At 43.5% G+C, this 15,450-nt stretch overlaps 1 protein-coding gene and 1 long non-coding RNA gene across 2 annotated transcripts; one reads left to right on the top strand and one right to left on the bottom strand.

Annotated features, from left to right (window-relative positions):
• Window positions 1–7,862: 7,862 nt before the first annotated feature.
• LOC144986689 (uncharacterized) lies at window positions 7,863–8,252 on the top strand. Its single transcript, XR_013650541.1, has 2 exons — window positions 7,863–7,999; window positions 8,078–8,252. It is a non-coding gene; the product is annotated as an uncharacterized LOC144986689 (long non-coding RNA).
• Window positions 8,253–12,880: 4,628 nt separating this feature from the next.
• On the bottom strand, window positions 12,881–14,542 carry LOC144986775 (uncharacterized). Its single transcript, XM_078934831.1, has 2 exons — window positions 13,324–14,542; window positions 12,881–13,256 (listed from the first exon to the last, which is right to left on the bottom strand). Exons 1-2 carry the CDS (start codon window positions 13,526–13,528, stop codon window positions 12,931–12,933), a joined length of 531 nt encoding a protein of 176 aa, XP_078790957.1. The 5' UTR covers window positions 13,529–14,542; the 3' UTR covers window positions 12,881–12,930.
• Between the last annotated feature and the right edge of the window lie 908 nt (window positions 14,543–15,450).

Consider the following 15,450-nt stretch of genomic DNA (forward strand, 5'->3'; position numbering starts at 1 on the left):
GAACTCTCCTCCTACTAATAAGATCAAGTGTCTTGGGCATATCAATTTGGAAGACTTGTCAGATGACGCAGACATCTACAGGCAGTGTCGTGTGGTATATGGCCAAGCCAACACTCTTTCTCAAAGGTTTGGTATGTGCACAGAAGGAGTCAAGGTGACAGTATTTAAAGCTTTTTGCACTCCTCTGTACACAGCTCATCTTTGGGCGAACTATAAAAGTGCCAGTATGAGAAAGCTGCAGGCGGCGTACAATGATGCTGTCAGAGTGCTTTTAAAAAAGCCAAGGAGGACAAGTGCTAGGGAGCTTCTCGTTTCACTCAGAATTAACACTCTCTGGGCTTGCATGCGCTCGCTTATGTTCAAATTTATCTGCAGATTAAACGCTTCAGAGAATACTCTCATCTTGGCTATAAGCAACATTAGATTTAGTGCAATACGTTTCCGGTCAAATCTATGGAAACACTGGAGGGACTGTCTTTGTACTTGTCTTTGTAATTAAGGTTTTATAGTGTGGTATGTATATGTAATCTTTTTATCTTGGTATTTATTCTTATCCTTTTTAATTAATTTATTTTTATTAAGTATTTTTTTATTAACTTTTTTATTAACCGTAACTATACTCTATACCTCAGCTTGTGTATTCTTGACATTGTATTTTTTTAAATGTGGTAGGTCTGTGTACTCCTTTTTACTGATTGGACCATGAGTCTGGAATAAATTCTATCTATCCATCTATCTATATCAGACTTAAGGTCACAAAACAGCATCCAGATGTTTGGAGCAAAGAGCTGGAAGCTGAGTTTCTGCACAAACTTTGGGTCTTTTTAACAAACACAACCTGTTTAGAGTTGAATCAATGAATGTTTACAAACACAATGTTTACACAACAACAACAACAACAGCTTGACTCTCACTAACAGACTGATGAAGACTTTGACAGCTTCATCACTGTTTCTTCAACTTACAAAAGAATAAACACAGAAATCTGTCTGCAGTTGAACAGGTTCATGATTCTGACAAACATTTAGATTTTTTTAGATTTAACATTTTAATTATCAAAAGCAAATGTGAACTGTCTAATACTGTTTGTCACATAACTTGTACTGTAAATATATATTGTTGTTTTTTTTAATAAGTATAAATATAAGTAAATATAAAAAGCAGAGAGCAGCTCTACAGCTGACTTTATTGCTGTTAGAAATCTGGAGGTTCTCTTTGACGGCTCAATATTAGTGTCTCCCCATAGATGGAACATTACAAATTGACCTTGACTTTAGTTTAGATGCAGAAAGTTGTTCTACATTCATGTAGTTTTGGAAGATTTGTTCTTTTTCTGACGTTCATGTGTGTTTTCTGAGTCTGATAGTCATTTTTCCGATCATTCCAACACAGCATGAATGCAGCATTACTCTAAGTTTGTTTTTGTCCCTGAGGGACATCAACCCTTTGGTGCAATTGGGACTAAAACGAGAACAAAAGTCACAGTTTTGAGATAAACTCCATAATCTTCTGTTTTAAAATATACACGTTCATTTTAAATCAACATTAAAACTTCTTTTCATCCACATTCTATCTTCTTTCTTTCTCCTATCAGGTGGATTACCAAGACACTCCCCACATCTGCTCCTGGACCGGCCCTTCTGTCAAACTTTAGAAGCATCTATTGCTCATGAGTCAGAAAGTTTGTCCACCACTGCTCTAGGGCGTCCCTACTATCAAGTCAACAGAACAGATAGTCTGACTCTGAGAGGGAAAGCAGATAGAAGGACGAGGAAAGAGAGGATGAGACTCACCGCTTCTGATTCCAGACCCACAGCACACTGCTGCTTCCAAACAAGGAAATGAATCATTTTCCATTCAGAAAATGAGCTTATTTTATTGACTGCACTGGATCATGTAAAACAATGAAAATGTCATTAATAAATTAAAGCCGCAAGCGGCGTTGTATTGTTCTCTTTGCCAAAAATTCATTTTCAGTTCATCCCAGGTGTGTGCCAATTTCGGTGAGTTTTCCAGTATGTGGCGGGGATCAAATTTGATCTCAAAGACGCCGTAAGAAAGAAGAATAAAAAAACATTTGAAAAACAATATTGAAGTTTTTGCGGTAAGGATTTCTCATGTATTTCAATGCGGCCTGTCTTTTACTATAGGCTGGACATGTCTTTTTGGCTTTATGCCCTTCCTGTGTTTTTGTCGTCATTTTTGCGATGACAATTTTGACGTTTTTGCGGTGATGTTGTGCGCGTGTATTTTTGTTTTTTTACACAATTGCCATGTCGTTTTGTGCTTTGGGTGACTTGACCTGATTTTTTGGCGTTTTGACGTGTTTTTTCGGCGTTTTGAACCTTTTTGAGTGTTTACAGTTACAATATGGTCTTTGCAGTCTGTGAATGCTGCGGACCATGATAAATAATAATCTTTGTCCAAATGATTTTATATCCATCACTTCATTCGTCTTGTTTGATGGACAGAAAAGTCTATTAAAGGTTGTCAGGTTGTGGACAAAGGACAAAAGATTCAAGAAAGCATCAGGAGTTCAGTTTAGACAGAAAAGAAGAAGAAAAAATGCTCCAAAGAAAAAGATAAGCAGACATTATCTGAAATTAACACTCAGTAAACACCAAATGATACTAAATGTACCATTTGACGAGTCAAATTATGAGGACCAAATGCCTAATAAATATTTGCACCTAAATAGACTAGTATTGTTATTTAGCTTAATGGTGGATTTATTTCTGTCTTTTTCTGCAGGTCTGATGTGATTTGTACCAGAAATCTTTAAAAAGAAAACAGCTTCAAGTTAAGCGGGAACTAACTTAGACACTGTATCTTAGTTGGGAATTCAGTATATATTTTACTTTTAATAGTTAATACAGTGACATAAATTCTATATATTGCCTGCTGCCTTCAGGGAGGAGGCTGCAAAGTCTGCAGGCCAGAACCAGCAGACTAAAAGACAGTTTCCTCCATCAGGCAATAAGGACCCTCAACTCCCTCCCTGCCCCCCCGGCCCCTCCACTCCATCCTACAATCTCACATTGAAAACTTCACAGCATTTTAGAATATCATCTTCACGGTGCCCCCGGCTGAGCCCTCGTCATCTCATCCACCTGTTGACAACGGCTGTGCCTCATCAGCGCCATCAGGATCCAGGCTCTTAAGGAGGACCAGGACCTGTACTCGACGCTAGTTCGTTGTACTCCTCGGTGCTTCACTGGCCGCCCATGCACAATCTCGCTCTAGCCTCATTGCCTTGTCTAATCCCCTGTCTGTCTGCCTCTCAGGACTCTCGCTGTCATCTGGACCTACGGTCGTACTCACCTCTCGCTGCCTCTCGTTTTGGCTTCTCGCTGGAAGATCCTCGGACTACGGTGTTCGCCCGCAAGAACCTCCAACCAGCTCCTGTGGAATTCTCCCCTATTAATTCTGCCTCCAGAATTAAAGAATCTTTTGAACTTACCATTCTGTCTGCCGAGTATCCTTCCGGGTTCCAGCATCTGGGTCTGCCAAAGCCTGCTAGCCATGACAGAACGAACTAGCCAGAACTCCGACCCAGCTGACCCGGAAGGACTCCGCCTGGCCATATCCCAGCAAGGTATGTTGCTCTCCCGCCAAGCCGATGCTCTCTCGCAAATGTCCGCTACCCAACAGGAGTTATTTCGTCGATTGGACAACCTTACGCAAGCCCTCGCCGGAGTTACTAGCCAAACAGCTAGCTCAGCCACCGCGGCCTCCCCGATTTCCGGTGACTTCACTACCGTCATGTCCGCGTCTCTGGATGAAAACATCCGGTCACAACCCGAGCCGTTTCATGGCGACGTGGAGGCCTGCGACGGATTTCTGCTACAATGTCGTCTGATTTTCCAACAGTCACCCAGGTACTATCAGTCTGATCAACGGAAAATTTCCCTAATTGTCAATTCACTCCGCAGCAAGGCACTGCAGTGGGCCCAAGCTTTTCTGGCTGCTAACCCTGTCTCGCATCTCCCCTTTGAACGGTTCATCTGAGAATTTCGGCTCGTATTCGATCAGCCACGAAAGCAGGAAGAAGCCACCCGGCGGTTATTAAGCCTCAAGCAGCGTAACCGACCGGTGAGTGATCACATCATTGACTTCCGCATCTTAGCGGTCGAGGCTGGCTGGCCCGATATCGCGCTCAAGGGGGTGTTCTATCAATCATTGAACGATAAGATTAAGGACCATCTATGTACTCAACCGGAGGCCGACAATTTCGAGGAGCTGGTTACCGCCGCCCTCCGTTCCGACATACGGATTCGGGAACGTCAAGCAGAACGGAGTTGGGTTAACCGGCGTCCACCTTCAGAAACCTTTCTTCACTCTCCTCAATACCACCCACAGCCATCTGTCGGCGCAGAACATTCCAACCTGCCGTCTGAAGAACCTATGCAGATTGGACATTCAAAGCTCTCTTCTGAGGAGAGGTTCAAGCGCCGTAATGAAGGGTTGTGTTTCTATTGTGGGGACTCTGGTCATGTTGTTTCTCAGTGCAAGAGCCGGTTAAACTCCAGAACCCCTCGCTAAGAGACAGGTCGCGAGGGGACCCGTCTGAAAGTAAACCTCTCTTCTTTATGCCTTTCAAGTTTCCCAGCATTAATCAAGTTCATGAATGTTTTGCCCTCATAGACTCTGGAGCTGAACACAGCCTCATCGACTCTGGTCTGGTTCGCCAACTCGGGTTACCTGTCGAACCTCTCGCCGCTCCTGTAAAAGCCGCCGGGTTAGGTGGGAAGTTGTTGTCAAAAATCACTTCTCGCACCGAACCCATACAGCTAATCACGTCCGGTAATCATCGTGAGTACCATCAATTCTTTATTACCGACTCTCCTCAAACTCCCGTTATCTTAGGGTATTCCTGGCTACAATTACATAACCCACAAATTAACTGGTCTACCTCTCGGATCACCAATTGGAGTACTTATTGTATGGCGAATTGTTTACACTCTGCCCTTCCCACTACCGTTTCGGTTAAACTTCCCGAAAATGAAAACATTGATCTCGCTAAGGTGCCGTCATGCTACCACGATCTAAGATCCGTATTTAGTAAATCCAAGGCGTGTGCTTTGCCGCCGCACAGACCCTACGACTGTGCTATAGAACTTCTCAACGGTGCCTCCCTCCCCAAGGGGAAGTTATACAATCTATCCGGTCCAGAAAAAGTCTCCATGGAGAATTACATTCAGGAAGCCCTTTCGCTTGGGCACATCCGACCTTCTTCCTCCCCTGCAGGGGCCGGGTTCTTCTTTGTAGAAAAGAAGGACGGGTCCCTCAGACCTTGCATTGATTATCGTGAGCTCAACCAAATAACTGTGAGGACAAATACTCGCTTCCTCTCCTCAATTCTGTCTTCGATTCTGTCCAGGGGGCTACCATCTTTACTAAATTAGATCTCCGGAACGCCTACCATCTGGTTAGGGTCCGGGAGGGGGACGAATGGAAGACGGCTTTCAACACCCCCCTTGGACATTTCGAATACCTAGTCATGCCTTTTGGCCTCACCAACGCCCCCGCCATTTTCCAACGTCTGGTTAATGACGTGCTCCGTGATTATCTCAACCGTTTTGTATTCATCTATCTAGACGATATTCTGGTCTATTCCAACAGTCCCACCGAACATCGTCACCACGTCAGGTTGGTTCTCGAACGGCTTTTAGAGAACCAACTGTTTGTAAAAGCCGAAAAATGCGAATTTCACGCTGACTCCGTCTCGTTCTTAGGGTACATTCTCGAGGCTGGCAAAATCAAACCAGATCCAGCCAAAATTCTAGCCGTCTCCGAGTGGAGTATCCCTGAAATCGGAAGAAACTGCAGCAGTTTCTGGGGTTTTCAGACTTTTATCGGCGGTTCATCCGCAACTACAGCCAGATCGCCGCCCCTCTCACTCGTCTCACTTCTGTCAAGGTACCCTATGTTTGGAACTCTGCTGCTGACTCTGCTTTCACTCGTCTCAAGGAACTTTTCACCTCAGCGCCCATTCTCATCCAACCTGACGTCCACAAGCAGTTTACTGTGGAGGTTGACGCCTCGGACTCCGGTGTGGGGGCCGTGTTGTCCCAGCGTGATCCTACTTCAGGCAAACTCAAGCCATGTGCCTTCTTTTCAAAGAAGCTGAACCCTGCAGAGCGGAACTACGACGTCGGCAACCGAGAACTATTGGCCATCAAGCTGGCTCTCGAAGAGTGGAGACACTGGTTGGAGGGGGCAGAACAAGCGTTTGTAGTATGGACCGACCATAAAAATCTGGCTTACCTACGTTCCGCAAAGAGACTAAACTCCAGACAAGCAGGCTGGTGTCTTTTTTTTGATAGATTCAAGTTCACCATCACTTACCGCCCGGGCAGTAAGAACGGCAAACCCGACGCCCTGTCTCGTAAGTTTTGCACCTCGGACGACAACACCACTCTCCCAATCATTCCGGACTCCTTTTTTGTGGGCAACCTCACCTGGGACGTAGAAACCCAGCTCCTACAGGTCCAAGGTGAGAAACCCGACTCAGTTACCTGTCCCCCTGGCACTCTGTTTGTTCCGGATAGGCTCAGGTCCGATGTCATCACCTGGGGTCACAGCTCCAAGGTCGCCTGCCATGGGGGTGTGCGCCGGACCCTCGCACTCCTCAGACGACGGTTTTTCTGGCCTTCCATGGACACGGATGTGCGGCAGTACATCGCCGCCTGCTCCACCTGCGCTAGAGCCAAGACCTCCAACTCGCCTCCTGCCGGCCATCTCCTGCCTCTGCCTGCGCCGCACCGACCCTGGTCCCACATTGCCATGGACTTCGTCACAGGCCTGCCACCCTCGCATGGGTTTACTGTCATACTTACCGTTGTCGACCGTTTTTCCAAAGCTGCTCAGTTCATTCCGTTGCACTAACTCCCTTCAGCTACTGAAACTGCCAATCTCTTAGTCAATCATGTTTTCCGTCATCACGGCATCCCTGCTGATATTGTGTCTGACCGCGGTCCACAGGTCACTTCACAGGTTTGGACAGCTTTCTGCTCCGCCCTCGGAGCATCTGTCAGTCTCACCTCTGGATACCACCCGCAATCTAATGGCCAGGCAGAGCGGGCAAATCAGGAGTTGGAGGCAACCCTCCGCTGTCTGGTAGCGCAAAATCCGGAGGACTGGTCAGATTACCTCGTCTGGGTGGAGTATGCGCATAACAACCACCCGGCCTCGGCCACGGGCATGTCCCCATTTGAGGCCTCATTGGGGTATTCTCCAACTCTGTTCCCCTCACAGGAGCTCGATCTGGCGGTACCTTCTGTCCAACTCCACCTGCAGCACTGTCAGGACATTTGGCGCCAGACCAGGGCTGCCCTCTTCCGGACTGCAGAAGGTAACCGCCAGATTGCTAACCGACACCGTGTCGCCAGTCCCACCTATGTGCCAGGTCAGCAGGTGTGGCTGTCATCCAAGAACATTCCGCTCCAGGCCACGTCTCGGAAACTGGCACCACGCTTCATTGGTCCGTTCCCCGTGGAACGCGTAATCAACCCCACCTGTGTCCGTTTGAAACTCCCAGCCGCACTCAAAATCCACCCATCGTTCCATGTCTCGCAACTCAAGCCTGTCCGTTAGAGCCCCCTTTGCCCGCCGTCCGCTTCCCCGCCACCCGCCCGGCTCATCGACCGCGCCCCGGCTTACACCGCCAGCCGGGTTTTGGACATTCGGCGCCGGGGTCGTGGGTACCAATACCTGGTGGACTGGGAGCGCTATGGCCTGGAGGAGCGGTCGTGGATTCCCCGCTCGTTCATCTTGGACCCCTCCCTCATAGAGGATTTCCTCCGGGCCAACCCCGATCGCCGCCCTGTTCCGCCTGGAGGCGGTCGTTTGAGGGGGGGTACTGTCACGGTGCCCCCGGCTGAGCCCTCGTCATCTCATCCACCTGTTGACAACGGCTGTGCCTCATCAGCGCCATCAGGATCCAGGCTCTTAAGGAGGACCAGGACCTGTACTCGACGCTAGTTCGTTGTACTCCTCGGTGCTTCACTGGCCGCCCATGCACAATCTCGCTCTAGCCTCATTGCCTTGTCTAATCCCCTGTCTGTCTGCCTCTCAGGACTCTCGCTGTCATCTGGACCTACGGTCGTACTCACCTCTCGCTGCCTCTCGTTTTGGCTTCTCGCTGGAAGATCCTCGGACCACGGTGTTCGCCCGCAAGAACCTCCAACCAGCTCCTGTGGAATTCTCCCCTATTAATTCTGCCTCCAGAATTAAAGAATCTTTTGAACTTACCATTCTGTCTGCCGAGTATCCTTCCGGGTTCCAGCATCTTGGTCTGCCAAAGCCTGCTAGCCATGACAATCACTGACTCATCCACTTACTGTTCTCAGCACTGATGTCACTTTAAACTGCCACTTTAACAATGCCACTGTTCTTTAGCACTGTATAGACTACTGTTATTCCTCCTACTATTACTGTCTTTTTATCTATTTTTAAGTCGTTTATTTATTATTTTATATGCTGCTTGCACTGTGGGGTGAGAGGAAAGCAATTTCATCTGTGCTGTATGTCTTATGGATGCAGCATACTTGACAATAAAGCTGACTTTGACTTTGACTTTGTATGTGTGCAGGTTTGAAGTCTTGGGGGCGGGGCTAGGGGGGTCAAGTGTTTCACTCAGGGCACCAGACTGACCAGAACCGCCTCTGAAAATAAGTATTGAGAACCAAACAGACAAAACTTAAAGCTCAGGTTAGAAAAGACAAGAAGGTTTTTGATAAAAGCTGGAATGTAAACATTTGTAGAATAATGTCTGCAGACTGATGACAATATTTGACAAGAGAATCAATCAGATGAAGTTCAGACAGGACTGAGTTACCATCTAAAAACCAACACACTGATAACAATGTGGGATTTAGATTTAATTAATGTAATCATCTGACATGATTCCAGTTTATTGGTTATTTTTATTCACCTCTTCACGCCGTGTGTTACTAATTTGCAACGTTCCATTAAATCCAGGAATAAACTGAACTTTCAGTAACTTATTTTAGAAACATTTTCGGGCATAAAGTGGTTTATTTAGTCAAATTCACAAGTTAGAAAACTGTGCTTAGAGAAATAACAAGCCTGGAATGTTGAATGTGTTTGTTCTCACACTGATGTTCAAACTGGAGTTTTTTCTATTTCCAGTCTGAAAATAAGGAGAAGCAGAGAAACAGTTCAGTTCAGTGGATCTGAAGGCTGCAGAGCAGCAGATGTTCTCTAAAGGCTGACTAAGCATTGACAGCTATGTGGACTTTTCTGGAGGTTTAGCAGGTGGACAAAAGGACAGAAGATGGTGACCAGTCCATCAAGGAATCATCTGGAAAAAACAGATTGTCAGAACTTTGCCAGATCCACAGTCTTCTTTGTTTTGTGTGTTTCTCTGAGCAGCTGCTAATCACTGCATTGAAAGCAGACTGAAAGCTCAGCTTTTTCAGACTCACTGATTTCTGAGTTTCTGTGTCTGCAGAAGCTGTCACTCTGGTTTCTGCATTCAGGAAACTCAGAAAGAGATCATTTATTCTCCACACATTTGGACAAGGGAACAAAGGAATTAGAACAGGTTCATGATTTCAGGATTTCATTTCATTTCCTGCAGAGTCAAGCCATGAGTTTCTTTTAGAACTACAGTCATGATTTCATGTCTGGATTCATTGCGTGTGGGGTCATGGGGTCAATGTGTCAATGGAGGGGAAGGGGGGGCAATGGGGTGGGTTTGTTTTTTACTGTAAGACACTTTGAGTTGTGTGTCATAAAAATCACTTTTTGTTTTACAAATAAAGTTTGATTTGATTTGATTGTGTTTTCATTTGGTGCCTTAATCCTCAGTTCAGTGAGTTTGTGAGTCTGTGTGAGATGGAGGTGAAACATGTGAACCTGGCTGTGGTTTCCTGCTCTCTTTCTGTCACAAACACTAACATCTGTTCATCTGCAGGTTTTTGTTCAGCCTGCAGGGATCATTTCTCGCTGTGGGACCAGCAGCTGCAGTAGTAGGAGGCTGAATGATCCACTTTGACTTTATTGATCTTCAATTCACATCCACTCTGTGTTTTTTCAGCTGTGAAATCATCTTGTTGAGGATGACCGAAACCTTTCCTTATTTCGCCATCTCTTTCATCAAACCAAAGAATCAGTCTGAATGTTTCTGTTTCTTTTTTCTGGTACCAGCGTCTGTAGCTGCTACTACACTCCTGAATTCCTCCACAGCTGAAAGAGACACTTTCACCAACTCTCCTGGTCAATGTTAAATCCTCCTGAATCAGTTCTGCTGCCATGGCAACCAGTGCTGCAGAGACACAGATAGGTGAAGGTCAGGATGACAGTGTTTGTTCCAGGTAGACCTCGCTGGCTCCTGATTGGCTGCAAACACTCACCTGAACACAGACAGCACAGAGCAGCAGCTGGGAGGAAAAGCATTTTGTTCAGCCGTGTTTCCTCTGCTCAACCTGAGGAGAAGTGGTGTTCTGATGCAGCTGAGGACAAAGAAGGACCTGAGAGCTGTGAGATGAGAGCAGGACCACGTTCTTTGGGACTCCTCCTCCAAGCTCCCATCAGCCCCTGCAGCTCACAGAGAAGACTGCTGCTGCAGACGGACAGCTCAGCTGAAGCTGCTGTGTGGTTTCATCTTCCTGATTTGAATCTGACAGCAGATGAAGAGAATCTGGGTCACATGATGCACAAACACTCCAACACATTCATGTTCCACAAACACACTCAGCTTGATGCTGAACTCACAAACACACACTGTTATCTGCTGTTTAACAGCTGTGGAGAAAATACACAAGTATCAATTCATGTTCTGTTTCTTGATGAATCTCTGTGATCCATGATGAACTCATGTTGATGCTGGAAGCTGCTTGAAATGTTTTCTACACTGTTTATGTCTAGAGAAAAATATCAATGATTCTCATCTGTTAACACAGGGAAGTTCCTAAACAGCCATGTGGGGGCGCTCTCCAGCTGCTTTAAATTAAAGTAATGGTTTCAGAGATATTTCAGTTACTTTTTAATGGAAGATTCTAAACCATGAAGTCTGTTTTCCTCCATTAGAAACATTTCAGGAGATCTTTGTGTAAAAACTTTTGACCTGATCGTCACAAAGACAAGATTCCAGTTTTTTCTTTGGTTCTCATTGATCTCATGAAGATTTTTTCTGATGTTTTCAATGTCCTCATTAGGCCAAAATAATAAGACGTTTGAGTAAAACCTATGGATTGAGGAATTCACATGATATAAAAAACAAAGTTTTTTTGTTTGAATGAAAAAATCATATGTGAAATTCTAATTCTGTACTTTTACCTGATATCAGATTTTTAAAGATTTGAATGTTCTCCATTCAAACAGTCACCTACCAATTTTTATCTACTCTTTTATAAATACACACTAATTTTCATCACACAAAAACACACACATGGAGGAGTAAACAGGTGTGTTCAGGTGAGAATCTGCTTCAAGCTTCCTCTCAGTAAACAGTCATTTCCAGCATTTGGATTGAAGACTTCTGTCTCTAATATGGGTTCTGGATGCTGATGATCACAGAGAGCAAACTGGTCAAGTGTGTGTTTAATCCCCAAACAACCACAGACCAAATGATGACCTTTGACCTTTTTCTTCTTTAATGTAGTTGGATTTACAGTAGAAGATACATCCATGCCTGTTTTGCACATGTGTCTGTGTGTGTGGTTCTACAACAGAATAAAGTAAACAAATAATACAATTATAATAAACCAAATTCAATAACCAAACCCAAAATAATAATATTCATGATTCAATAATTTAACAACAGGATGTCTTAATAATAACCACTTAGCCTGTTGGATCTGCATTTGGAAACATTCCACAAACCTCTAATAGCATTATTATACCCAGAATATTATACCCAGAAAACTTATGATATTAACTGGAGGAACTATTTAAATCCAATATTCTATAACTTCTAACCAAAACTAGCTTAACTTGTTAAGTGAGCAGAAAATGTCCAAACCAAAAAACAAACAGATTTTACTCTAAACAAACACAAAATTGTCTCACTGCTCTCATGGACGCACACTTAAGCTTAGAAACCCAAACTGCTCTTTCAAATATTGTGTTTGCTGCTCTGTTTACTTCTGTTTACAATTGAGAATTTGATTTTCTCAAAGAACGACAGCGCCCTCTAGTGGTGAACTTCAGAACAACGCCTCAGTCCTCTCTTAAGAACAGCATTAATAATGTTAAGTTTCAAACAACTTTAGTCGTTGCCTATTTTTAGATTTTCTTTCTTCTGGTTCATGATTTTTTGTTTTTATCCTCTCCATCTTCCCCTCTTTACTATCTCTCCTCTACCCATGATTAAAGTCAATGGAAGTGATGATTCATTTAAAGCTCTGAATTCAGAATCCTCATGAAGAAATAAAATATGAATACATTTATTTTAGGATTTGTGATTCTATATGTACTGAAAACCAATGTCTAAAACAGAAAACAGGAGAATATTTGTCAGAATAAGAAACACAAAAATGATGTTTGTGTATTTAATTTGTGTTTGTTTTCAATTGTGTAGCCAGAGTTCAGGGTGTGAAGGCTGCAGAGCACAAACACACACATCTGCAGGCAGTTTGATTGTCTGTCAGCAGCATTTCCTGTAATCCAAACCACTGAGAGCAGATTCATATCTGCTGCTGTTCACTCATCAACCTCCCTCCTCTCTGCTCTCTGTCTTTATTCTGCTGCATGGAAACTTTTGATTTGTTGATGTTCTTGAAAGAATCACAAACTTACAGTTAAATGTCTGAAAACAAGAAAATTGTTTTTAAGTTTATTGAGAATATTGTTGCAAATAAAATGTAAGAATATGGATCAATGTGTATAAACAGAAAATGTAAATGAAAAAGCAGAAAACTGCTTTTTACTACTTGATGGAGAGAAAAGACGAGCAGAAAACAGTCATTCAGCATGTCTGGAGTTGGTGGATGCTCCCTTGTTTCTGAGGATCATCAGCAGAGAGAGTCCACAGCAGTACACCAGACTCTTCACTATCAGCACTGAGTACAGCAGGCAGAGCAGCTTCACCCTGCACTCAGACTGGAAGGACAGCTCCACCAGGTCCAGAGGAGGAACAGAGGCTGTTCCCTCTGCTAGAATGCTGGAAGATGCTGGATGGGATGTTGGAGCTGCTGGATGGGATGTTGGAGCTGCTGGATGGGATGTTGGAGCTGCTGGATGGGATGTTGGAGCTGCTGTGGAACCTGCAGCTGGAAATGCAGGAACCTCTGAAACAGAGAAAGAGTCAGCATGAAGCTGAATCTCTGTTGAACACAGTCACCAAGCCTTCATTACCTTCTGTTTGGGCCTCCACTGTGCCCCCCTCATGTTTGACGGAGCAGATGTATTTATAGGAGCTGTCCTCTTGCTGATGGAGCAGCAGGATGGAGGCGCTGCGTCCCGACTCTCTGAGATCCAGCTGCTCTTCAGAGGTCAGGTCCTCCAGTGGTCCGTTGTTCTTCTGTCTTTTCCAGGAGAACTGGACCACAGGAGGAAACATGGCTGAGGCCAGACACAGCAGGGAGCTGCTCCCCTCCACATGGACTCTGGATGCTGCTGGGTACACGCTCACCACGGGCTTCACTACGGACTCATCTGAAGTTTGACAGCAGCAACAAGCAGCACAGACACACACTCACACAGTCAACAGCAGCTTCCAGAAGTGCATTCAGTCTGATCCTGGAAACTCCATGAACTCTGATCACTAAACTCCTCATCAATGCAGCACAAAGTTCACTTCACTCACTGGATTCAGCTTCACATCAAACCGTCATCAGGAGACACGACGGCTGCAAATCATTTCTCAGACTAACTCATTTGAGAAAAAAAAAGATCCTTAGAAATCTGAAAAGTAAACATTAAATTTGCGATTAAAAATATTAAATATGCTGAATTCATTCAAAATTTTTTTTTTTAAGTTTATTAAATGATTTATTTGTGTCTCTCTATGATAGCATTTTTGTATTTTTTAACATTTAAAAAATCTTTCTTTATATACCATGGTCCGGGTGAATACTTGATTCTGATTGGCTGCTGGGTGTACATTAAAAAGTGATATACAACTGGATAACAGCACGGTGAAAAAAAAAGTTCCGGTCAGCTAGCTTAAATGTTTTGTATCACTGCGCCGGCTTCTTTAAAACTTCATCATTTGGACAAAAACAACTGGTAAGAGGTGAACCTTATCTCTGAACTGATGCTTCGTTCAACCCATCAGAAAGATCAGAATATATATGTAAGGGTTAATAGCCGACGAAGTGTGCATTATTACTATTTAACGCACGCCGTGGAAGCCTTTCGCAAAGTGCGTTAAAAAGTAATAATACACACTTCAAAGTTCATCAACCCGCTTATACCATTGTCACTTACACAAGCAATGCTTATTAACCAGCACCACAACTGCAGTCAAGATTCGGCGATATATATATGCCGATCTTTCCGATGGATTGTATAAAGCATCAGTTCAGAGAGAAAGTTCTCCTTTTACTGCCTGTTTTTGTCCAATTGATGAAGCAAAAGGTTGTTTTAAAGAAGCCGGCGCAGTGATACAAAACATTTAAGCTAGCTGAGCGGAACTTCTTTTTTCACCGTGCAGATATCCTGTTGTATATAACTTTTTAACGTACACCCAGCAGCCAATCAGAATCGAGTATTCACCGGACCATGTTAAATTGCTTTATATCGCTGAATCTTGGCTGCAGCTGTGGTGCGGCGTGACGTGAACTATTTATAAATAGTTCGCTTTTTGTGAGAAAAGTGATCCAAATTGGAAAAAAAAGAAAGAATTAAGGACAAAAAACTGGTTACTATTTATTTCATTTGTGACCATGGTGTAAGCGGGTCAATGGCCTTTGAAGTGTGCGTTATTACTTTTTAATGCGTCAGACGGTTTAGGCTTCCACGGCGTGCGTTAAGAAGTGATGATGCATATTTCGCTGGGCATTAACCCTTACTTATCATCCAGAATATTAGTCATTTTATTACAAAAAACAAATTATCTTTTTTTGGTTTGCTGGTCTAAAAAATTTTTTTTTTACTTTGAATTTTCAAAACAGCTTAGATTTTTGTAATTATTCAAGAAAGAAAGAAAAAAGAGACCAAAAACAAGTTTGTCAAATAAACCGTTTCATCTCACATTAATGACTTTCTTGATTGTCAGACTTTTTAGATTCTAAATATTTTACATAGAAACGCAAATAAAATGTTATGATCATTAATTGATCTGAAAAATCAATTTTTTAATGATAATTACTTCATTAACACTTGAACTTAAATTATGCAAAGTGCTTTGTATTTTTTCTATTTTTTACCTTTTTACTTTACAATTATGTCTGAAATATTAATTTTAATTTAATTAAAAATTTAAAGTCAAGACCATTTTAACCAGCTTTTTGTAAATCATTATCTACTTTAAAATGATCA

This window comes from Oryzias latipes, chromosome 17, assembly GCF_053564925.1.
Source record: "Oryzias latipes strain Hd-rR chromosome 17, Olatipes_Hd-rR_3.1".
Classification (NCBI taxonomy): domain Eukaryota; kingdom Metazoa; phylum Chordata; class Actinopteri; order Beloniformes; family Adrianichthyidae; genus Oryzias; species Oryzias latipes.

Excerpts from the sequence above, each read along its gene's own strand:
- LOC144986775 (XM_078934831.1), bottom strand. The coding sequence starts at position 13,528 with ATGTTTCCTCCTGTGGTCCAGTTCTCCTGGAAAAGACAGAAGAACAAC. Across the intron at positions 13,257-13,323 it reads AGTGGAGGCCCAAACAGAAG|AGGTTCCTGCATTTCCAGCT; the intron begins GTAATGAAGGCT and ends TCTCTGTTTCAG.